Source organism: Acinonyx jubatus, chromosome E3 (assembly GCF_027475565.1).
Source record: "Acinonyx jubatus isolate Ajub_Pintada_27869175 chromosome E3, VMU_Ajub_asm_v1.0, whole genome shotgun sequence".
Classification (NCBI taxonomy): Eukaryota; Metazoa; Chordata; class Mammalia; order Carnivora; family Felidae; genus Acinonyx; species Acinonyx jubatus.
In genome coordinates this window covers 37586610-37608582 of record NC_069398.1, presented here as the reverse complement: position 1 = coordinate 37608582, position 21973 = coordinate 37586610, and the positions used below count along the sequence as shown (strand labels likewise).

The window sequence follows — 21973 nt, the reverse complement described above, 5'->3', positions numbered from 1 at the left end:
CCCCCCCCCCCCCCCCCCCCACCCCCCCACTTCTCAGCCTCCGTAATTTGCTAGAACGGCTCACAGAACTCAGGGAAACCCTCACTCATGTTTACTGGTCCATCGTCAAGGATAGGACTCTTGGGAACAGGCACCCTGCAGAAAGGCCATGGGATTTCGGAGCCGGGTGCCGGCCCCTGGGACAGACCAACAATGTATTTCCCATGGTTCCATAAACATGACATTACTTGATTTTCGGACGTTAAGCCAGTCTCACGTCCCTGAGATAAACCTGCCTTGGTCATGGTGCCGAGGGATCCGATGCGCTGGTTCCTCGTCCAGGACTTAGTGTCTGCATTCCTAAGCGGGTGTGCCTGTGCCCTCCTGTCTTGTGGCACCCTCGTCTGGCTCTAGGGTCCACAGACTACTGGCTTCATAGAACAGATGGACACATGTCCCCTCCCCTTCTCGTTTGTGCTTGCTCTTAAAAAAAATTTTGGGGGGGGCGCCTGGGTGGCTCAGTCGGTTAAGCATCAGACTTCGGCTCAGGTCACGATCTCACGGTTTGTGGGTTCGGGCCCCGCGTCGGGCTCTGTGCTGACGGCTCAGAGCCTGGAGCCTGCTTCGGATTCTGTGTCTCCCTTTTTCTCTGACCCTCCCCGTTCATGCTCTGTCTCTCTCTGTTTCAAAAATAAATAAAAACGTTAAAAAAAAATTTTTTTTAATTTTTTTAAAATAATGCGTGTTTATTTTTGAGAGAGAACGAGCAGGGGAGGGGCAGACAGGGAGACACAATTCGAAGCAGGCTCCAGGCTCTGAGCTGTCAGGACAGAGCCCGACGTGGGGCTCAAACCCAAGAACCGTGAGATCGTGACCTGAGTCGAAGTCGGGTGCTTATCCGACTGAGCGCCGCAGGTGCCCCCCTGTGGTTTTTTCTTAAATGTGCTGGCTCGTCAAGTATGTGGCTCTACTCTTTCTCCTACAGGACTTGGAACCCCCTCACCCTTTCCCCAAGGAGATCCCGCACAACGAGAAGCTCCTGTCCCTCAAGTACGAGGTGGGCCTTCTTCCTCTGGGCCCCACCCCAAGCAGCCCCTGGGCACCTGTCCCCCGCCCCCGCCCCACGTGAAGCTGGAGCGTGGGGTCAGGCGTGGCGTTGTGTCTGCCGCCCGCAGAGCTTGGACTATGACAACAGCGAGAACCAGCTCTTCCTGGAGGAGGAGCGGCGGATCAACCACACGGTGAGTCTGCGCGGGCCGCCCACGCCGCTGCCCCGCGCTGCCCTGGCGCCATCTCCCTCCCCCTCCGTGGTCCTCACACCTCCATCCCTTCTGCAAGAGACACCAGCGTGGGGCCCCGTGTGGGAGCGGCTGTGTCCTGTGGGTGGCGGAGGCCGCCTCCTCCCAGGCGCCCAAGGTGGCGGCCTCTGATGGCAAATCGGTTGGGAAGGCCCACTGCCTCTGAGATGACCAGAGGCCGCCTCCCCGTGATGCGGGGTCCGTGTGTAGCGTGCCGTTCCCAGTGGGGGCCTCCCCCCCCCGCACCCGCTTCTGATGGGCACCCTCCCCCCCCGACCCCGCACAGGCCTTCCGAACGGTGGAGATGAAGCGCTGGGTCATCTGTGCCATGATCGGGATCCTCACGGGCCTCGTGGCTTGCTTCATCGACATTGTGGTGGAGAACGTGGCTGGCCTGAAGTACAAGGTCGTCAAGGACAGTATCCTTCGTCTGTGGTCCCCAGCACAGGAGGGTCCACTGGCAGCGAAGCCTCTGAGCCCCGCGTGTGTGCTATCAAGGGTGGGGAGGTGTGGCTGCGTGCCCGTGTCTGTCACGGCCGGGAGGTGACGGTCCGGTCAGTGCGCAGCTCCTGGCACTTGGGGCTCGGGAGGCCGGGCCGCAGGAGAGAGCAGGAAAGTTTTCATCCTTGACGAGCCCTCGACATCGACAAGTTCACGGAGCGGGGCGGGCTGTCCTTCTCCCTTCTGCTGTGGGCCACCCTCAATTCCGCATTCGTGCTCGTCGGCTCCGCCATCGTCGCGTTTGTGGAGGTAGGGCCACCAGGAGGTCGAGGCAGGGGCGCCTGCGTGGGTGGGAGCCCTGATACTGTGCTGGCCGGGTGGGCGTGGCTACACTGCTGGGGCCTCTGGCGCAGGTGTTAAACGTCCAGTCGCCCCCGACCCCAGGGCGCCGGGCTCCTGCCCTGCTCAGCGAGGACTGTGGGGCCGGCCCAGGTGGAAGGGACCCCCCCGTGTCTCTCAGAAGCCTGCCTTCCTTCGCCTGCCCCTTTGCCTCTCTCTTGTCGTGGGTATAGCATCCAGAAGCTTCTGTGTGGGGTGCTGTGCGGTGCCCTCCCCCCCAGCCCCATCGGCCAGTGTGTGGCATGTACCTCCTGTCTGTCTTGTAGCGTCCCCCGCCCCTCGTGCCCTCTTGGGGACACCGGGCTTCCTTTCCTCTCCTTTCCCCACCCCTCCCGTGGTCTGCCGACCCCGGTGGTCACTGCCTAGGGGGTGAAGCGAGAATCCCTCCGTGGGCAGCTGTTCCCCGTGTGGGGCCCCGCGTGGCTGTGTCCTCCTGGGCCGGGTGGTGGCTGCGGCCCCTCGCTACCTGACCCGGCTCAGTGCTGGCCTCTGCCTCCTTCCAGCCGGTCGCTGCCGGCAGCGGGATCCCCCAGATCAAGTGCTTCCTCAACGGGGTGAAGATCCCGCATGTGGTCCGGCTCAAGGTGAGGCCCGGAGGGGGCGCGTGGCTGGCAGCAGGCGCTCCGCGTGGGGTTCTCGCGGGGTCGGGAGCTCCCGGTTTGCCCGCCTGCACGTGGGGACCGGCCCAGATGGACTCTGTGTGCTGCCCGTGAGCACGTGCGTGGATTTTACGTAATCTTGCTTTGGAAGGTGGTGAGGTTTTCTCTTAGCGCTTTAAGTCCTGCACAAATGCTGAAATGGGGTATCTGTTAGGGTCACGGCGGTGTGGAACCTAAGTTCTGCGTGGTGGTTAATGTTTCCAAACGAGAACAACTCTGGTAGAGTGGTGGGTACGCTTGCCGTGACGCTTCTCTTGTTCTTAAAATTGTCCTCGATGTTCGTTACACTTACTGTCTTTGACACCCTGTTTCTGAGGAGGTTGGGGGGGTCAGGAGCGTGGTCCCTCCGTTGTCCTTTCCGGTGTTGGGTCGGCATGCCTCAGCCAGAGGCTTCTCACCCTGTCTGGGGAGAGGGGGTGCTCCTGGGGGCCGGCAGCTGTGCACTGGGGGTGACACCCCGGGGGAGGCCCCGTGCCCTGCTGCAAAGGGCAGGACTCGCCTCAGAGCCGCTGGGAGCAGCATCTGCCCCGTTGCTGGCTACCACACGGGTAGCCAGGCGGCGGTGGGCAGCGACCCTGGCAGGTGGTCGGCAGAGAAATGCACCCGGGGGCCCGGAGGAGCTGTACCTCCTGCTGCTTTCTGCTCCCTGGGACACACGAGTACTCAGGGTAGAAAATGGGAAGATAAGGAAGTCAGGAAAGAATCAGCCGGGAGCCCGGCTCCGAGGATACCCGCGATAGACGTGTGGGCCCTCCCCACCTGCCTTGTCTCGTGGGGCTGGGGCTGGACACGTAGTCAGGATTGCTTCACGTTTACAGCTTTGCTACAGGTTCCCAGACCGTGTGGCCTTCGATCAGAGACTCGATGTGTTTTCCCTTGTATTCTAGACCCTCGTGATCAAAGTGTCTGGAGTGATCCTGTCTGTGGTGGGCGGACTGGCAGTGGGAAAGGTAACGGAGCGCGTGTGGTGCCGTCCTAGCCTGAGTCCCCCGCGCTCTGCCTGCGACCCGAGGCCACTGTGTTCTCTCGGAGCCACGCTTGTCTGAGGGCGGCTGTCCTGTGCTTCTAGGAGGGGCCGATGATTCACTCCGGCTCTGTGATCGCCGCCGGGATTTCCCAAGGGAGGTCAACGTCGCTGAAGCGAGATTTCAAGGTGAGTTCTCTCCTGCTGACACGGACGACCACGCATCCCTGGGAGGCTCTGCCAGGACCTTGGCCTCTCCCGCGACCATCCCCAAGGCACGCAGAACGAGGAGGCAAGAGTGACTCATGGACACATTGAAGAGGCTTAGTTTCGGGACCTGTTCCAGAGCACTTTTGTCACGTTTCCCCTAAAAGCCACCACGTTTTGATGGCTAGTGCGCTGAGTTGATGTGGGAATGCACACGTTCGTTGTTTTTATAAGCAGAGTCTTAGATTTTTCAGTCAAGAACGTGTTTTCAGCTCATCTGCTCGCAGTTGGCGGTGGGGTTTTGAGTTTCTAACGTGTCTCTTAGGCAGACTGTGACGTGTCCTCGTTGTTGTGAATGGGTGTCTTCGGTCCCCTCTCTCGGTTGTTGGCATGCAAGGGTGCGTTCAGCGTGTGTCGCCTCGTCAGCTGTCTGGTCTTTGTGAATGCAAGTCGATGGCTGTCCCGAGACGCCTTCATGTCCCCTCCTCCCTGCCCCCCTCTGCCTTCGGGCCCTGTCTCCGTGGCCTCTGGCTGACCTCGGCCCTTTCTCAGTGAAGTGCCCTCGGGGAGGCTGGCTGAGCCCCACTCTCCCCGTTTCTTCCTGTTGTAGATCTTCGAGTACTTCCGCAGAGACACGGAGAAGCGGGACTTCGTCTCAGCGGGAGCTGCGGCCGGAGTGTCCGCTGCATTTGGAGCCCCTGTGGGTGAGGAGGGCGGCCTGTGCCGGGGAGGTCTCCGTGCCCACTGTGTGGAGGAGAGTTCTTGGTGTTGGCAGACTTTGAGCTCGGGGTGAGGATGGGCACGTGCCCCCGAGAGGCCCTGTGGCCGCCCTGGATGGTCTTGGGGCCCTGGGGTCTCGTGGGGCAGGGGCTGTGGTAGATGCGGGGTCCCCCGCGGCCTGGGTCAGCACGGCAGTGCCGGGCTGCTTGCCGTTCTAGGTGGGGTGCTGTTCAGCTTGGAGGAGGGCGCCTCCTTCTGGAACCAGTTCCTGACGTGGAGAATAGTAAGTCTGTGGAGGGCTGCTCCCTCGCTGGAGTCAGGCACTGCCAGTCCCTGGCCTCTGCTGTCTGGCGGGCCCCTGCTCCTGGGGAGACGTCCCCTGACGTGCTGGGAGCCGTGCACCCTGTGGGTCTGTCATGGCCGGCCCTGCCCATCACTTGACCTGAGCCGCTGCCCGTCCCCCGTCGGCCACGGGCCTTGTTTGCCACCTGCTCTCCTGCTTATCAGGACCCCAGACCCCGCACAGCTCGTCCCTCAGCTCCATCACTGGCTTGGCCCAACGCTCATCCACACAAGGCAGTGACCCACTCGTCCAGCCGCGAGGGGCCAGCCTCGGGAGGGTCTCCAGACACCTCCTAAGTGACAGGGGAAGGCCCCCACCCAGCCTCCTGGCTCTGGGACTTCGGCCCAATGGGCTTCGTTCTGATGGCGCTCGTTCTCTCTGCCTACAGTTCTTTGCTTCCATGATTTCCACGTTCACCCTCAATTTTGTCCTGAGCATTTATCATGGAAACATATGGGACCTGTCGAGCCCAGGGCTGATCAACTTTGGAAGATTTGACACAGAGGTAATATAATGTGTTCCCGCGTCCTTCCCGGTTCTTTCTTAGTGTGGGGCCAAGATCATCCCGGGATGATTCCGGTTCATTCTGAGAACGTGGACTGTAGAGAAATAGCTGGTTTTAGCTGCATGATTGAGCTAAGTGCCGAGGGCCGGAGATGGGAGGAAAGCACACCTCGGAACTGCCCGTCAGGTTAGGATGCCTGACACCCATCGGACACTCCCGGGGGTATCTTGGCCGTCTGCTGACTGTTGGACAAAGGTGCTTAGATCCCACTCCCGGGAGGGGCCGCGCACGCGGACACAGAGGAGCCCTGGGTGGCTCAGAGGGTCACAAGACGCGTTCCCGGGGCTCTTCCTCACTTGTGCCCCGCTGACCGCCATTTGGTAGAAGCTTGGGCCGTCCCCGCCTTCAGCTGGACGGAGACGCAGACCAGGAGCAGGTGAAAGCCTTACAGGGAGCGTGATCTGCTCAGAATGCCCGGCGCTTCTGTCTCGTGGGACCCCCACGGTTCTGCGTCCAAATGCTGGGGGCGCCGTGTGCACGGGCAGACTGCGGGCCGTGTCTGTACCAGGGTCTGCGTGGAGACAGCTCACGGGCTGCTCGTTCTCTCCCCTGTGCAGACGATGGTGTACACGATCCACGAGATCCCCATCTTCATCGCCATGGGCGTGGTGGGTAAGGGCTGGTCCGTGCTTCCTGTCACTCCCCCAGACGGCCGCAGGTCCCTTCCAGTGGGGTCAGGGCCTGCCAGAGCCCAGCCTGGCCCAGCTTTGAGGTGGCCGGAGAGGAAAGCAGCCCCGCACCCCACATCCTCCCGTGTCCTGCCCTGTGCACACGCCCCCAGGAGGGAGCCCACAGCCCGAAGACCAGAGCTTTACCTCTCCACCGGAGAAGCTGCTGTTGGGGGGGGAGGCAGGGGGTCCACAGAGAAACAGAATGAGCTGTGGATGGTGCTTTCTGCTGTGAGAAACCTTTTTTCCTGGAAGGAAAGCAAAGCCTCTGAGACAAGCCAGGGCGTCTGTCAGGGTGCAGTGACACAGACATACACTGCTCCCTTCCCACGCCTCTGCTGCCTGGGAGGCCCCCTCCTTCCTCCCCCGTGTCCCTTACATGCTCCCCCTTCCCGGTCGTAGGTGGTATTCTTGGGGCCGTGTTCAATGCCTTGAATTACTGGCTGACGATGTTTCGAATCAGGTGAGAAACCTGCACTTTGTGGACCAAACAGACCAGTGTGGCTCCTGGGGCCTTTGAAAACGGATGTATTGTGGGCCCTGTGCCCACGGAGCCACGCGGAAGGCCGTGTGCCAACGTGTGTCCTTCTGTGATGGGCCAGCACTGGCCAGGGGCTGGGTGAGGCTGGGTTTGGCTGGAGGCCCGGAAAGGGGCCCTGGGGTTGGGGTCCTCCCAGCTGCTCCATCCAGCCTCGGCCTGGTCCATCTGGGCGTCTCGACCCGGGGTATAGTTGGGCCCGCAGACCTGCAGAGCAGCGTGGGAGCTCGCAAGTTTCCTGAACCTTCGGGCGGGTCCTGGGCTCAAGGACGCACACCTTCCTTCTTGTTGTCTGGCCCGGACTGAAAGTGCTGCCAGGGAGCATCCAGATGACCTGGTGCCTGCGCACTGTCACCCCATTGTGTCCTGTGACGGGCTTTCCTTGGAGCCATGGTCTCCATTGTCATGGCAGCGGCCCAGGCGTCCAGCCGTCCCAAGGCCCTGTCCATCCTGCTGTCTGCTCTAGGTACATCCACCGGCCCTGCCTCCAGGTGATTGAGGCCATGCTGGTGGCTGCCGTCACGGCCACGGTCGCCTTCGTGCTGATTTACTCATCGCGGGACTGCCAGCCCCTGCAGGGGAGCTCCGTGTCCTATCCCCTCCAGGTAGGGGGTCCAGGGTTGGGGGGAAGGGTCCGCCAGCCGGGGCCCAGCAGGAAGGAGGCTGGCACAGCTGAACTCCGGGATGGAGGGGCTTCCCAGGGCCACCGGGCGTCAGGGAGAGGCATTATGTCAGACAGGATCTTCCCGGTCCTCCCTCCAGAGCACTGGCCTGCCCAGGGCCACACGAGGACTTCCAAAGCGGGTTGTTGTGGGTGTGGGCCTGAAAAGTGCAGCCACACGCACGCACGTGCTCTGGTGGTTGGCACACGGATAAACACGACAGGGTTTGCCTGTAAATGGGTTTATTTGGCCATGAAAAGGGGTGAAGCCCTGACACACAATACAGCATGGAGGAACCTCGAAAACACTGTGGAGAGGAGCCAGACACAAAGTCCCGTATGGTGTGTGACGCTCTGTATGTGAAACATGCAGAACAGACGGGTCCACGGAGGCAGAGCAGATTCACGGTGGCCAGGGGCTGGCGGATGCACCAGAGAGTGACCACTGACGGGTGGATAGAAACCGGTGTCACGGGTGTGGGTCTGGGCTTCCCCCAGCCGACTGGCCACCCGAGCCGGCCTCCTCTGTGGGTTAGGCGTCCAGGAACCACAGCTGTGCTTGCCTGGGAGGGCCGGACCCCTGCACACCAGCGCTCAGGTGGCCGCCTGTTGAGCCCCGGGAGTGTGCTCAGGGGTGCGTCCCGGAGTCCTTGTGTACCCCATTGTTCCGTGGACTGGCCCCTGCAGGCTGGACCTCTGATGCTCTGGCCGTTCCTGGGCCTGGCTCTTTGCTGGCCCCTGCTAGGCCTTGACCTGCCCCACCCATCACGTGGTTGGCCCCTGGCCCCAGCGGCCTGTCTGCTCTTCCACCCTCACAGCTTTTCTGTGCGGACGGTGAGTACAACTCCATGGCCGCGGCCTTCTTCAACACCCCCGAGAAGAGCGTGGTCAGCCTTTTCCACGACCCACCAGGTGAGTGCCCAGGCTCTCTGGTGCCAGCCGCGTGTCCCCACGTGCTCTCTGACCGACCCGCGGTCACTGGGCCCAGGGCCCGGGTATCGCCTTCCGGCCAGCTGTGCCCTGAGGGCAGGGGTCACCACCCTTGCCGCAGTGGTGGGCACGCTGGTGTGCAGGGGTTCGGCCGGACCCTTCTCTTCCTGGAGGGCGGCTGCTGGCGTGGGCCCACGCGGGTGGGTCCACGCTCAGGCCCTGGCCAGCCCCTTCTCCCCTAGGCTCCTACAACCCCGTGACGCTAGGTCTCTTCACCCTGGTCTACTTCTTCCTGGCCTGCTGGACCTACGGGCTCACGGTGTCCGCTGGTGTCTTCATCCCGTCCCTGCTCATCGGGGCCGCCTGGGGCCGGCTCTTCGGGATCTCCCTGTCCTACGTCACCGGGGCCGCGGTGAGTGTGGGCTCCCAGCGCGCGGGACGGCGCTTGTGCTCGGCCTTGAGTTTCCTGGACGCGGGTGTTTGACGCGTCCCGTGGCCCAGCTGCCTGTCTGTGCTGCACAGACGCTCGTCGGGGAGGCTTGGTGTTTCCCGTCACAGGACGGGCCCTGGGAGCATGTGACCGAGGCGCATGTGCCGGCCTCTGGGACTTGGTTTCCATGTTTTGTGTTTTTATTCTTATTTTAGTCAAGATTTAAAAACCTGTGAGAAGGCACAGGCAGAGTCTCCCGTCCCCCCATCTGCTCCCTTTTCCAGGCTCTGGTTGTGTGTTTTGTCAGGTTTCCTTCCAGACGTGGTCTTTGGGTGGTGGTCTTTCAATCCTGAAGCGGTTTGTGCACCGTAAGGCCTCCCCCTCCGCGGAAGCACATAGTTCGGCGCTCCTTAGCGTGTTCTCAGACTTGTGTACGAGTCTCTGCTGTCAAGCGCCATGCTTGACATCCCTCACCCCAGGAAGCCTGCACCCCTGGCAGCTGCTGCCACACCCCGTCTCTGCACATGCACCCGTTCTGGGCATTTCCTGAGCAGAACCCCACACTGTGAGGCGTCACCCGCGTCTGTCCGTGCTGTGCACGTGCTGGGTTCCCTGCTCCCTCACGGTGCAGTCATTTCTGCACAGATGGTGCCCGCTGCGTGCGTGTGGGCGCCACTGTCCTTCCTCAGCGCACAGAAGGTGCTTTTTGTCTTAGCTACTGAGTCGTCCGGTGCGTGCAGGTGGCATAGGTCATTCGGGGCATCCTGAGCGGGGCGCACCTAGGGTACTTCCAGGTTTCTGTCACCCTGGATGCTGCCACAGACCACTTTGCTCACGTGTGTGTAAACCATAGGGTTTCCTTCTAGGGCTGGAATTGCTGGGCCCAGTGGCCCCTGGGGCGTCATGCATCTCTTTGGGTTTGAGTAGGGGGCTGCCAGCCCCTGACCCTCCTCTGTCATCCTCATAGATCTGGGCGGATCCTGGCAAATACGCCCTGATGGGAGCGGCCGCCCAGCTGGGTGAGTCCTGGCCTCCCCGTGGGGTCCCAAGGTTAGGAGGGGGCATCTTCCCCTTGGAGGAGTGAAGGCAGGAGTTGACCCCGTGTCATTGTGCAGGGTCACTGTCCCCACCCAGTGCGGCCTGCCCGGGCGGACCACGAGGGTAAATGGTGGGGTCGGGGGGCATGCAGGTGTGCACACCGAACACAGATGGGCAGGGGAGGTAGGAGAGGCCTTGTGGCCCACAGAGGCTGGACGCCACCCCTGACTCCCCTCCCACACCCCCCCACCCCTGGACAGGTGGGATCGTGAGGATGACGCTCAGCCTGACAGTCATCATGATGGAGGCCACCAGCAACGTGACCTATGGCTTCCCCATCATGCTGGTCCTGATGACTGCCAAGATTGTGGGGGACATCTTCATCGAGGTGTGGCTTGTGGGAAGAGGCTTCCCAATCCTTCTTGTCCCTTGCTTGGTGGGCCCTCCATGCCCCTGGCCGGGAGCCTGAGCCTGGGGGCTGGGGGTGTGCAGCAGAGGTGGAGGGAGGGACCGACAGAGCCCCCGCGCCAACAGCCCGCACGTCCTCAGGGCCTGTACGACATGCACATCCAGCTGCAGAGCGTGCCTTTCCTGCACTGGGAGGCCCCCGTCACCTCACATTCGCTCACCGCCAGGTACAGTGGCACCGTGGCGGCTTCTGGCGGTTTGGGAGGGCCCGTGTCTGAGGGTCTGGGGAAGCGCCGTGTGGGCAGCCGGCCGGGGAAGCCCCTGGGGGTCTGCAGGCTCCTGGCTCCCCGTCCCCGGTTTTCCCGCCTACGGGGGCTGCACACGTATCACGCGTGCACTCCCGTGTGAGCAGAGCGGGGAGCTCCCCTCGGTCCCGTGGCTGGTCACGGCAAGGCCACAGCAGGGGCTCTTCCGCAGGGAGGTGATGAGCACGCCGGTCGTCTGCCTGCGGAGGAGGGAGAAGGTGGGCGTCATCGTGGACGTTCTCAGCAACACGGCCTCCAATCACAACGGGTTCCCTGTGGTGGAGCTGGCCGACGACAGCCAGGTACCCGGGGCGGCCCACCCGCGCGCACGCGGCCCCGGGACGGCTGGCAGAGGCCAAGTTCCCGGCTGCATGCGTGGCCTGTGCAGCCGTGCTGCGGATATGGAGACCCTGCACGCGCAGTTGGGGCTTCGCCCCGCTTGCTGGGAAGGAACGGAATCAGGAAGCCGGGCAGAGGCGGCCCGCTGGGGGTGGCCAGCCATCCACGTGTCTTGGGCTCCTGCCCTGTCAGCTGAGGAGCTGTGGGGGGGGCGGGGGACACCCGTCAGGAGCTGCCTGGGATGTCAGGGCCGCGGTGTGCGTCTCACCCCGGCTTCTCGTCGCCTCGTTCCCGTGGTCACGTCCCGTTGCCGCTGCCGGGAGTGTGCGAGATGCCTGCTGCAGGGCCGGTGTCTGCCTCGAAGGTCGCCGCGGGGCCACTGAGCATGACAGGAAGGGCCTCGGGTTTGGGCTTCACCCACAGACCACAGACGGGTCTCTTTTCTGCAGCCGGCCCGGCTTCAGGGCTTGATCCTGCGCTCCCAGCTGATCGTCCTCCTGAAGCACAAGGTAGCTGCCGGGCGCCTGGCGGGGTGGGGGTGGGAGGCAGGAGACACAGCCGGGCGCCCGAGTCCTGACACACCACTGCCTGCAGGTGTTTGTGGAGCGCTCCAACATGGGCCTGGTGCGGCGGCGGCTTCGGCTGAAGGACTTCCGGGACGCCTACCCACGCTTCCCCCCGATCCAGTCCATCCATGTGTCCCAGGATGAGCGGGAGTGCACCATGGACCTCTCAGAGTTCATGAACCCCTCCCCCTACACGGTGCCCCAGGTGCCTGCCCGAGAGGCTGTGGCCAGGGCAGGAGCCACTCCGAACACGTCCTTTGTTTTTCTCTTTTTTACATTTTTTCAATTTGAGACAGCGTGATGGGGCGCACACGAGTGGGGGAAGGGCAGAGGGGGGGAGAGCGGGGGAGGGGCGCAGAAAGAGAGCGAGGATCCCAAGCAGGCCCTGCACTGTCATCGCAGAGCCCCACGCGGGGCTCAAACCCACGAACCGTGAGACTGTGGCCTGAGCTGAAATCAGGAGTCGGGCGCTCAGCCAACCGAGCCCCCCAGGCGTCTCCGGGACGCATCTTTGTGCGGAGGGGGGAGGTGCAGGGGGGACCGCCAGCCAACCCCTTCCCATACTAGCGGGGCCGGCAGGTCAGCTGAGGCCCTGTCCCCTCCCTTTGCAGGAGGCGTCCCTCCCTCGGGTGTTCAAGCTGTTCCGGGCGCTGGGCCTCAGGCACCTGGTGGTGGTGGACAACTGCAACCAGGTGAGTGGTGGGGAGGGCGTGCCCGCGGGAGCCCGGGTGCCAGCCTCGCCCTTTGCCTCCTGAGCTGACTGCCCTGGTCGCGGGTGGGTACTCGCTCTCGGCTCCTGTGGGGGACTCGAGGTTCGGTATCCAGACTGGCCACCTGCTCGGTCCTGGGGTTCCCCCAACTGTGCTGCCCCTTGGCACGTGGGGCAGCGGCTTCCCCAGAGGCAGGGGGTTGCCAGCGTCACTGACTTGGCTTTGCCTCCACAGGTGGTCGGACTGGTGACCAGGAAAGACCTAGCCAGGTACCGGCTCGGGAAAGGGGGCCTTGAAGAGCTCTCCCTGGCCCAGACGTGAGGCCTCAGCCCTTCTCTGGGCCCCCCCCGCCCCGCTCCCTGGATCAGCACTGGATCCGGCATCCCCTACTCCTCGGGACGTGTGTGTCTGTGTTTGTGCGCCTGTGAGACCGTGAGCGAGCGGCACCCCGTGGGTCCCAGTGGTGCCAGCCCGCAGGCAGGGCCCTCTGCTGCTCGTGTGCCGTCTGTTCCCCTGCGGGCCGGCCTGGAAGGACCACACCGACTGTGCGTCACCAGCTGGGGCCCGGGTGACGCACAGCTGCTGCAGAGATCGTGGCCTTGTCCCTTTGGCTCATTCTGTGGCCGTGAGGTGATGGGCCTGGGCACTGGAACCTGTCTGGCAAAGGCTCCAGCTGGACACCTGGAGGCGGGGCCCCGGGGAGCGGCCTCTGCAGCCAGCTCTGTAGGGAGTTAGGCTCTTTTGCCAGACTCACCACACGGCCTCTCTGGGGTCTTGGCCAGAGAGAAAGCCGAAAACATCGATGGGGTGAACGCCTCCGTCACCCCGATGTGGTCCAGACCAGACCCACAGCTGTCGCCAGAGTGCACGGCACTGAGAGCTGCTATCTAAGCCCGTGGGGGCTCCCTCTGGCCTCTGAGGACCCTTGGTCCGGGGCCGTGTTCCAGGACAGCTCCAGTTCCAGTCCTGGGGCAGGTGGGCTCTGGGATGGGCAGGTGGGCTCTAGGATGGGCAGGTGGGCTCTGGGATGGGCTGGTGAGCCCAGAGCAGGAATGCTGTGCCTCTGTTAGGCTAGATGGGCCTGGATCCGGTGTCCTGTGTCCCCAGAGCCCTAGGAAACCTTCTCTGGAGGTGATTCCCTGGCCTACTTCTGAGACTAGGTGACGTGGGTGCCATTGTAGCAGCTGGGGATGGGGTGGGGGACGGTTCGCCTTGGTTCTGGCCCCTTAAAGGAAGTGGGTCCTCAAAACGCTGGTCCCTTCTTGGTGGGAGCCCCCCTGGGGGACGCGGTGAGAGGAGCGGGGGCTTTGAAAGGGAGAAATAAAGGAATCGTACCCTCACACTTGCAGCTTGGCTCCCTTGTTCCTGCTCAGCACCAGCCACAGTCTAGCAGTGGGGGATTTGCAGGACCGCTGAGGGTGGGGGTATCTGGGACGGGGCGTCTTGGATGCGCATGTGGGACCCCACAGGGAGGCGGGGAAGGCAAGAGACACAGAAACCCACGGGTGAGGAAGCAGTTGTGGCCGACAAACGCCCATGGGATGTGCTGGCACCAGCTGCCAGACAGCTTCAGGGCCAGTCTGGGCGGTTTGCTGCCCCTGGGCCCTTGGTCTGGATGCTGCTCTGGGCCACGAGGGGGGTGATGTGGCCACAGGCAGGGCCTCGAAAGGGCCCCGGACCACGGGTTGACTTCGGAGTGTCCACCTTGTGCCCTCTGTGGGTGGGCTTGGGCAACCGGGCAGGGGGAGCACCGTGCCGGGCTGGGAGGACCTGGCGGAGAGTGTGAACGACTGGGCAGGGGGAGCACAGAACTGGGCTTGGAGCACCTGGCGTGGGAGTGTGAGCGACCGGGCAGGGGGAGCACCGCGTCAGGCTGGGAGGACCTGGCGTGGGAGAGTGTGCATGTCGTGGTTTGCGTTGACGGCATGAACCGGCCGCACATTCGTCACGTGGGATTAAATAAAATGCACCATGGAAACGCTGCAGCCGCCTCTGTTTGCTTTCTTACTGTGGCCACGAGGATCCTGGAGCCCGCGCGCAGCCCGCGCCTGCGGCCGGCACCCTCTCCTGCTCCGGCCGCGTGCCTCTGCCTGTTCTATCTGTCCCGGACAACCCCTTCTCTGACCGGCTGGCCGGAGAATGCCCCCACCTGTCCCTCCCACCTGGGGCCCGCTGGGGTCCCTGCTTCTGGCCCACAGGCCAGCAGCCACTCCCTGCCCTGGCCCTGGCCGGCTGAATGGTGCCCTCTCGGGTCTTTCTGGGAACAGGCAGTTGGGAAGGCCTTGCCGGGAGAGTTGAGGGCCCGGGTTCCACTGGCAGTTGGGCCGTGACGTGCGAAGGTTCTGGTGACGAAAAGACGGTTCCGGAAGAGCCCCTGCTGCCGTGCGGCTCTGTCTACCTTGCTGTTGGATCGGAAGGAGAGACGCGAGGGTGGGTGCCCCCCGAGGCCTTCCCTGCCTCCGTCCAGCCGCCCTGGTGCGAGGCCCGGGGCCTCTGGGCAGCGGCTGAGGCCACGGACGGTGGTTGCCGGTGAAGCCGTGTCGGGTGAGCCTGGTACCAACAGGGGCCGAGCCAGGAGGGCAGGAGTGTGGGCCACCCGGGACGGCACTAATTCCTTGACCCCTCAGGTCGCCTCGCTGCCCGGGGGCTCCCTCTGGAACTGGGCAGGCAGAGCACTGCCCCATTTCTGCTGCCTAGTGCCGTGTGTCCTCAGGCTCCGGTCTCTCTGGGGCAGCGCGAGCCGAGCCCAGCCAGGGCTGCGCTGGGTGACTCAGCCGGACGGGTGGAGGTGAGCGCAGTGGACACTGAGCTCAGCAGACAGGGATTTCAGTCCCTGTTATCCTGAGCTCCACCTGGGGGCCTTCGCCGGCCCAGAGGTCGCCTTCTCACAGAGCTGGCCGCTAGCCACCCCTTATCCGGGGCTTCGCCCCCCTCCCAGGCGAGCACCATCACCCTGGGGGACCTGGGGCTCTCCCTGGAGGAGGAGCTGGCCAGCCCCGGGCTCTTGAGTCTGGAGGAGATCTCCGAGAGGTATGAGTCCAGCCACCTGGCGTCTGCCACGTCCGTCCCCGAGCAGGATCCCCCTAAGCCCTGGAAGCAGCTGGAGCAGTGGTGAGCCCGTGTGGAGCCGGGGAGGGAGAGCCACGCTGCCTACCGCCCCCACCCCCCGGCACACGCGGCCCGACTCAGCCTGCTCCTCGCCCTGGCCAGGGTGGCCGACCTGCAGGCCGAGGTGGTGTCCCTGCGGGAACACAGGGACCGCTGTGAGCCGGCCATGCTGAGCCTGCTCCGGGAAATGCTCCGGCTGCGGGCCTGCGTGCAACTCCAGGACTCGGAGCTGAAGAAGCTTCAGCAGGACCTACGGCGGGTGGCCCGGGCCCCCGAGAAGGAGGCCCTCGAGGTCAGCTGCCCGCCGTCCCCACCCACGGGCGGGGCTCCCCGGCCCCTGTGGGTGCCGGCCATGCTGTGAGGCTCAGCCTGCCCTTCCTCCTTCCAGTTTCCTAGCCCCCAGAACCAGACCCAGATGCAGGCCCTGGACAGGAGGTACCCCACACCGATGGCCTGGGCCCCAGCGGGAGGTCAGGGGCTTTGGGAAAGCGGCGGCTGGGGCGGGAACCTGGGGTCCTGGTCGCCTCGCTCTGGTAAGCAGCGTGTATCCACGGCCCAGCCCGAGAAGTCTGGGTTTGCATGGGCCGTGGCACCTGCAGAGAAAAGGGCAGGAGACCCGTTGCCGGGGCCCCTGGGCTGGGACATGAACCCCAAAGGCGGCCAGGAGGGCGAGCCAGGCAGGCCCCAGGCAGAAGTGGCTCTTGCGTGCCAGGCTGGTGGAGGTCCGGGAAGCCCTGACACAGGTCCGGAGGAAGCAGGCGCTCCAGGACTCTGAGCGGAAGGACACCGAGCAGGAGGCCAGCCTCAGGTGGGCTCCGCCTGCCTCCCTCCTTGGGGGCCGGCTCTGAACTTCCCACGTGTGGTCACGTGGGTAGGAGGCACCGAGGCAGGGAAGGCGTCCCCTGGCCCTTGGTGCCACGCTGCTGGTCGACAGGGTGGAGGGCTCGGACCCCCCCCCCCCCGGACCCTCTGTGGGGAAAAGAGAGTTAGGTCCAGAATCCCTACCGCTCTCTTCCCCATCAGTCATACTCATCCAAGCCGCTGTCACGTCCCCGCATGGGTACACAGAAGTCAGCGGCTTATCCTTGTCTGTGTTTGCCCAGGTGGCCTGTAGGTCAGCCTGGGCCCCCCCGGATGCAGGCCTGGCCTCGAGAGGGACTCTCAGTGTCCGGAGGCCCCGAAAAGTTCACGGTAGCCCCACAGCCAGGCCCTCTGGCCGGCCGGGCTGCTGTGACCCTCGCCGTTGCCCTAGGTTGGCCGAGCTGGCCGGGAGGCTGGAGCAGGAGGAACAGTCCCGGGAAGCGGCCTGCAGCGGACTGCAGAAGAGCCAGGAGGAGGCGAGCCAGAGGGCAGACCTTGAGGTGGCCAAGACGCAGGTACCAGGAGGGAGGCCGGGCCCGGGCAGCCAGGCGAGCCGCCACCAGGAGGGTCCGTCAGAAGAGATCACTGCACCTGTAGCCCGTGTCCTTCCCGCCCACGTGACTGGGCCCACGTGGTCCCCCCACGGTCCTGCCCCGTCCGGTAGGTGGCCACCAGCCACAGGTGGCTTCGTCCGTGGAAATGAGCTAACATTTTAGGTCCCTCGGTCACGTGAGCCACGTTCCAGATGCCCAGTAGCCGCACGTGGCCCAGGGCTGCGATTTGGGAAGCGCTGAGACCGAGCTCATCCTTCTGCACAGATGAGACCTCAGTGGCCCTGTCTTAGCCCCCGCCCCTCACCCCCCCTCCTGTGACCAGCACCCAAATCAGGACATAGGACGTTGTAGCCCTGAAGCCCCTTTCTCGGCCATCTCCCGGCGTGGTCCCAGCCCTGGGCTGGTCAGGTGCCCCCCGCTGCGTGAGACCCTGGGAGGCAGGGCAGGGCACGGGAGGCATGTCTCCAGACCCAGCCTCTTCAGCTCTGCAAACAGAGACCAGGGCCTGCGCGGGCCAAGTGCTCCCAGCTGCTGCCCACATAGCTCGGCTGCCCAGCTTCGGTGGCCTCCCTTCCTCTGCCCTTCGGGAAGGTGGCGTCTTGGCTGCATCGAGACCCTGCCCACCGCTGCGGCCAGGAGCTCCGGGAGGCACTCACTGGCCCTCGGATTCCTGACGTGCCAGGCGGGTTCCAAGTGCCCGCGTCTTCCCCAAGCGCTCTCGGGTGCCCGGTCAGCAACCTGTGGCCTCCGCCTGGTTCTGCAAAGCCCACTCATTTACTGTCGTCCGCTTCTGCTTTTGCGCTGTAACTGCAGAGCGGACAGACTGAGGCACAGACCCTTGGGCTCTCACAGAGACTGTGTGCTGACCTGCTCCAGAGCGCCCCGTGTGCAGGGGCAAGGCTGGCGGGGCCCAGGGCACAGCTGCCTGTGGGGAGGAGGGGGCAGGAGCCCAGAGCTCAAGGGCGAAGTGCGTGTGCGGTCTATGCACGCACATCCCTGTGTGCGCCCATGCGTGTGGAGCGTGGAGCGCTCTCTACTTACTCGGCTTCCTGCACGGAGGCTCCCGGCTCAGGATGCGATTCCCTGGGTGTGGCATCTGGTGGTCACCACGAGCACCAAGTGTGTTCCGGACCCTGTAGACCCTTCACAGCCCTGGTGCCTGGCGCTCTGGGGGGACACATGGCCCCCGCCCGCCCCGCTGGCCTTCCTCAGGAGGGTGCAGTAGGCCCAGCTCTGCGAGGCTCGGGGGCAATGGGGGACACAGGACCCAGAGCCCCCTCTGTGATGGGCCCGGTTGGGCAAGAAAGCAGAGAAGTCCGAGATGGCAGGGGGGCCGGGGGCGGACATGGCGAGGAGGGAGGTCCGACCCCATGGCGGCCGCGCTGACCCCCCGCAGGCCCAGGTGACCAAGCTCGGGGAGGAGATGAGCCTCCGCTTCCTCAAGAGAGAGGCCAAGCTGTGCGGCTTCCTGCAGAAGAGCTTCCTGGCCCTGGAGAAGGTGGGAGCCCGCGGGCCTGCGGCCGGGCCGGGCCCCCCACAGCCCCACTCACGGCAGGCGGGGGCGGGTCTCCCCACAGAGGATGAAGGTCTCGGAGAGCGCCCGGCTCAAGGCGGAGGGCAGCCTGCGGGAGGAGCTGGACAGCAGGTGGCGGGGGCTGCAGGAGCTGGCCGAGGAGCGCGTCCGGGCCCTGCAGGGGCAGCACGAGGTGCGCAGTAGGGGGGCAGGGGCTGGGGGTGGCCGGGCCGGGCCGGCCGGCGCCTGGGCTCAGGGCCACTTGCGCACAGCAGCAGGAAGCACGCCGCCTCCTGGAGCAGTGCCGGGGCCTGGACGGGGCCGTGGTCCAGCTGACCAAGTTCGTACGGCAGAACCAGGTGTCCCTGAGCCGCATCCTCCTGGCCGAGCAGAAGGCCCGGTGGGTGTCCCAACCCCTTCCTCCCCCCGCCCCCGCTGATGGGGGCTCCCGTCCCCCCCACGGAGGACTCAGCGTGCCCCCACTGTACACAGCCCCCGTCCTGGTGGGCCCTGTGACCCTTCTCTGCTCCCCGGGTCTCCCGGATGGCTCTGGAGCCCGCCGCCAGGCCCCCGCCTTGACCCAGCGCCTCGGCGGGCAGGCAGCCTCGGCTGAGGGGCGGTCTGTCTGGGCACCGACTCCCAGGGACGTCAAGGGGCACCTGGAGGAGAGCCGGGCGGCGGAGCTGGCCACCTGCCTGCGGGAGGACCTGAAAGCCGTGCAGCTGGCCGGGGAGCTGGCCCAGCGGGAGGTGCACAGCGCGCTGGACCTGGTGAGGGCCGCGGGGCCCGGGTCGGTCTCCCCGTGGGGCCCCGCCTCCCCAGGTGCCTGCACTCAGCCCAGCGCCCCGCAGCAACGAGAGAAGAGCCAGGCCCTGGAGGTGTCGCTGGCCGAGCTGGAGACGCAGGTGAAGGACCTGAGTGACCACTTCCTGGCTCTGAGCTGGAGACTGGACCTGCAGGAGCAGACACTGAGCCTTCGGCTGAGCGAGGTGAGCGCGGAGCCGAGCGGAGCGCGGAGCAGGAGCGGGGGGAGCACGGAGCAGAGGGGAGCACGGAGCAGAGGCAGAGGGGAGCGCGGAGCAGGAGCAGAGGCGAGCACGGAGCAGAGGGGAGAACGGAGCAGAGGCAGAGGGGAGCACGGAGCAGGAGCAGGGGGGAGCACGGAGCAGAGGGGGGTCACCTGCACCCCACACCCAGCCCCAGCCATCTCCAGTGCCCGAGCAAGCAGGCCTGACAGGCGGTCCCAAACCTCCCACCCCTGCCCAGCTGCTGTCCACGAGGCCCATGGTGGCCCCGACCACAAAGCGGATTCCAGAGGGGCCGGCAAGGTGGCCTGGCCCTTGGGTTTTTTCCTCTTTCTAGTAACAGTGTCGTTGACCTTTAATTCCCACGCCCTAGCGTCCACCCTTGGAAAGGGTGGGGATCGCGGCTGCTCGTGTATTCAGGGTTGGACAACCACCACATAACTCATAGATCCTTCCTGTCACCACAGAGGAAGCCCTGGTGTGGCTAGTGGTCACTCCCTACCCCGAGGCCCCTGGCGACCGCTGATCTGACGCCTGCCTCTGCGGATTTGCTTGTTTTGGACGTTTCTTATAAATGCTCCCATACAGTGTGTGACCAGCTTATCTTTTCTTCTGCTGATGGACACTGCACCGCCCCCTGGTCTGGCCACGGAAGGCGCTGCTGTGAATACACGTCCACCCTTCCACTATGGGGCGGGGCCCCCCAAGCCTCCCAAGGCCACATGTCTACCCTTCTGCTGTGGGGCGGGGCCCCCCCAGGCCTCCCGAGACCCCTCCCCTGCAGGTGTGGGCAGGCTGCCCGTTGTGCCCTTGCTGACTGACTCCTGGTGGGCTCGGGGCCAAGCCAGGCCTCCTTCTTCCGGATATGGCTCTGCCCAGCCTGGGGGCCCTGCCCGGGGTCCCCAGGTCCCTGGAGAGTGGCTGTGTGCTGACTGGGTGGACGAGCTCAGAGTCGGCCCCCTCTAGAGCTCTCTGCTGCCTGGGTTCAACTCTGGCTCCAGTGGGCCCCGTCCATCCATCTGTCCCCCCTCCCTGTCCCCGCCGTGTCCTAGGCAAAGAGAGAGTGGGAAGGCTCAGAGCAGAAATCCCTGGAGGGCCTGGTCCGCTGTCAGAAGGAGGCTGAGGCGCACCTGAGGGAGGTGCGGGAGCGAGTGGACAGCCTGCCGCGGCAGGTGGGTGAGGGCCGGGCGCCCCGCCTCCCCCCACCCCCACCCTGCTGTGCCGCCCCGGCTGCCCGCCTACCTTGCCTCTGCTGCAGATAGAGGCCGTGTCCGACAAGTGCGTCCTCCACAAGAGCGACTCAGACCTCAAGATCTCGGCCGAGGGCAAGGCCAGGTGAGGCCCCAGCTCCTGGCCTCAGAACGGCCCTGCTGTGTCCACAAGTCTCCTACTCCCGCAGCCCCCTGCATCTCCCCAGCTCTGCGCTTGGCCCCACCGGGTGCAGCCCACACACATCCTCCACTTGGCCTTCTGTCACCCCCTGGGGTCCCCCCCAGTTCCCGCTGGAGGGGTGGCAAAGCTGGGCGCCCCCTCACGCCCTGCCCTCTTCCCTCTGCACGCCCTGGGCCTGGGACCCCCGCCCAGACCCTCCTGTTCCTACAGGGAGTTCGAGGTCGGGGCCGTGCGGCAGGAGCTGGCCTCTCTGCTGTCCTCTGTTCAGCTGCTCAGGGAGGGCAACCCCGGGCGCAAGATCGCGGAGATCCAGGGCAAGCTGGTCACGGTACCCCTGAGCCCCTGTGCCCATCACACTCGGCAGAGGGGCCCCCAGGGAGGCCCCAGAACCAAGACACCCTGAGCGGGGACACCTGTCCAGAGTCCCCAGACGCTGGGCTGGCAGCAATCACGGTGACAGGCGCCGGCTGAACCCTGGACTGAGTGACGCGCCCCAGATCCCACATGTCACGGGCCAGCTCCTGCCTGAGTGACGGGGGGACGGGGGTAGGGGCCAGCCTCAGGCCCGAGGGTTCGCCCCGCCCGACAGACGAGGGCCGTGTTTAGTTTCAGAACCAAATAATGAAACTGGAGAACAGCATCCAAGACAACAAGACCATCCAGAACCTCAAGTTTAATACAGAAACCAAGCTGGTGAGAGAGGTGGCCCCTCCGTGGACCCTGCCCCCCCTCCCCCCTCCCCGGCACAACCTCTGGCTTTGTGGCCTTCCCCATGTCTGTCCATCTGCGTGTCTGGCCTGAGCGGGGTTTCCCGGTAGATAAGAGCCTGGTTTGTCCAGAGGGAGATAAATCCCGTCTGCTGTCGGGCCCCCTGTGGCCAGATTCCTGCGTTCCCGCGCTGGCCCCTCCTCACGGTGCCCTTGTCCGCAGCGCGCGGAGGAGTTGGCCAGCCTGCGTGAGAGCGTCGTGCGGCTGTGGAGTGAGGAGGGCCCGTGGGCGCTGACGCTGGGCAGCAGGAGGGTCCTCGGGTCCCTGGTGAGGCAGCGGTTTTTCATCAAGGACGCGGCCCCGGGAGAGGCGGTCCCCATGAACTGCTGGGGCGTGTATCAGGCCGTGAGGTGGGCAGGGAAGCCGCCCTCTGGAGACCCCTCCAGGTCAGGGTGGTGCCGGGAGGCCCCGAGGTCAGCAGGCGTGAGCCGCGTCTCCCGGCAGGTGGCTGCAGTGGAAGGCGGTCCTCATGAGCCGGGTGGCGCAGCGGAGGGCGAGCGCGGTCTCGGAGAGGTCCCTCTGCCAGGAGCCCGCCCGCCCGCTCACGCCCGCATCCCTTTCCCGGAAATAAACGTGCCAGCTCC

At 64.9% G+C, this 21973-nt stretch overlaps 2 protein-coding genes across 3 annotated transcripts in view; both read left to right on the top strand.

Moving 5' to 3' along the window:
• CLCN7 (chloride voltage-gated channel 7) overlaps window positions 1-14151 on the top strand; it is a 25511-nt gene extending 11360 nt beyond the window's left edge. For both annotated transcript variants that reach the window (XM_027043651.2, XM_027043649.2), the window contains 23 exons: window positions 965-1036; window positions 1155-1220; window positions 1564-1696; window positions 1918-2027; window positions 2621-2701; window positions 3664-3726; window positions 3846-3929; window positions 4558-4651; window positions 4886-4950; window positions 5399-5515; window positions 6133-6187; window positions 6646-6706; window positions 7248-7386; window positions 8261-8354; window positions 8615-8784; window positions 9770-9821; window positions 10101-10228; window positions 10390-10475; window positions 10726-10855; window positions 11342-11401; window positions 11487-11663; window positions 12070-12150; window positions 12403-14151. In XM_027043651.2, coding sequence (XP_026899452.1) covers window positions 965-1036; window positions 1155-1220; window positions 1564-1696; window positions 1918-2027; window positions 2621-2701; window positions 3664-3726; window positions 3846-3929; window positions 4558-4651; window positions 4886-4950; window positions 5399-5515; window positions 6133-6187; window positions 6646-6706; window positions 7248-7386; window positions 8261-8354; window positions 8615-8784; window positions 9770-9821; window positions 10101-10228; window positions 10390-10475; window positions 10726-10855; window positions 11342-11401; window positions 11487-11663; window positions 12070-12150; window positions 12403-12489 — 2205 coding nt within the window. In that variant the 3' untranslated portion in view covers window positions 12490-14151. The remainder of the gene's footprint in view (window positions 1-964; window positions 1037-1154; window positions 1221-1563; window positions 1697-1917; window positions 2028-2620; window positions 2702-3663; window positions 3727-3845; window positions 3930-4557; window positions 4652-4885; window positions 4951-5398; window positions 5516-6132; window positions 6188-6645; window positions 6707-7247; window positions 7387-8260; window positions 8355-8614; window positions 8785-9769; window positions 9822-10100; window positions 10229-10389; window positions 10476-10725; window positions 10856-11341; window positions 11402-11486; window positions 11664-12069; window positions 12151-12402) is intronic.
• On the top strand, window positions 14094-21973 carry CCDC154 (coiled-coil domain containing 154). Its single transcript, XM_027042961.2, has 18 exons — window positions 14094-14407; window positions 14636-14712; window positions 15015-15279; window positions 15379-15568; window positions 15665-15711; window positions 15989-16084; window positions 16529-16652; window positions 18088-18189; window positions 18269-18397; window positions 18480-18604; window positions 18848-18974; window positions 19056-19193; window positions 20282-20401; window positions 20488-20564; window positions 20832-20949; window positions 21228-21314; window positions 21552-21739; window positions 21834-21973. Exons 1-18 carry the CDS (start codon window positions 14094-14096, stop codon window positions 21958-21960), a joined length of 2451 nt encoding a protein of 816 aa, XP_026898762.1. The 3' UTR covers window positions 21961-21973.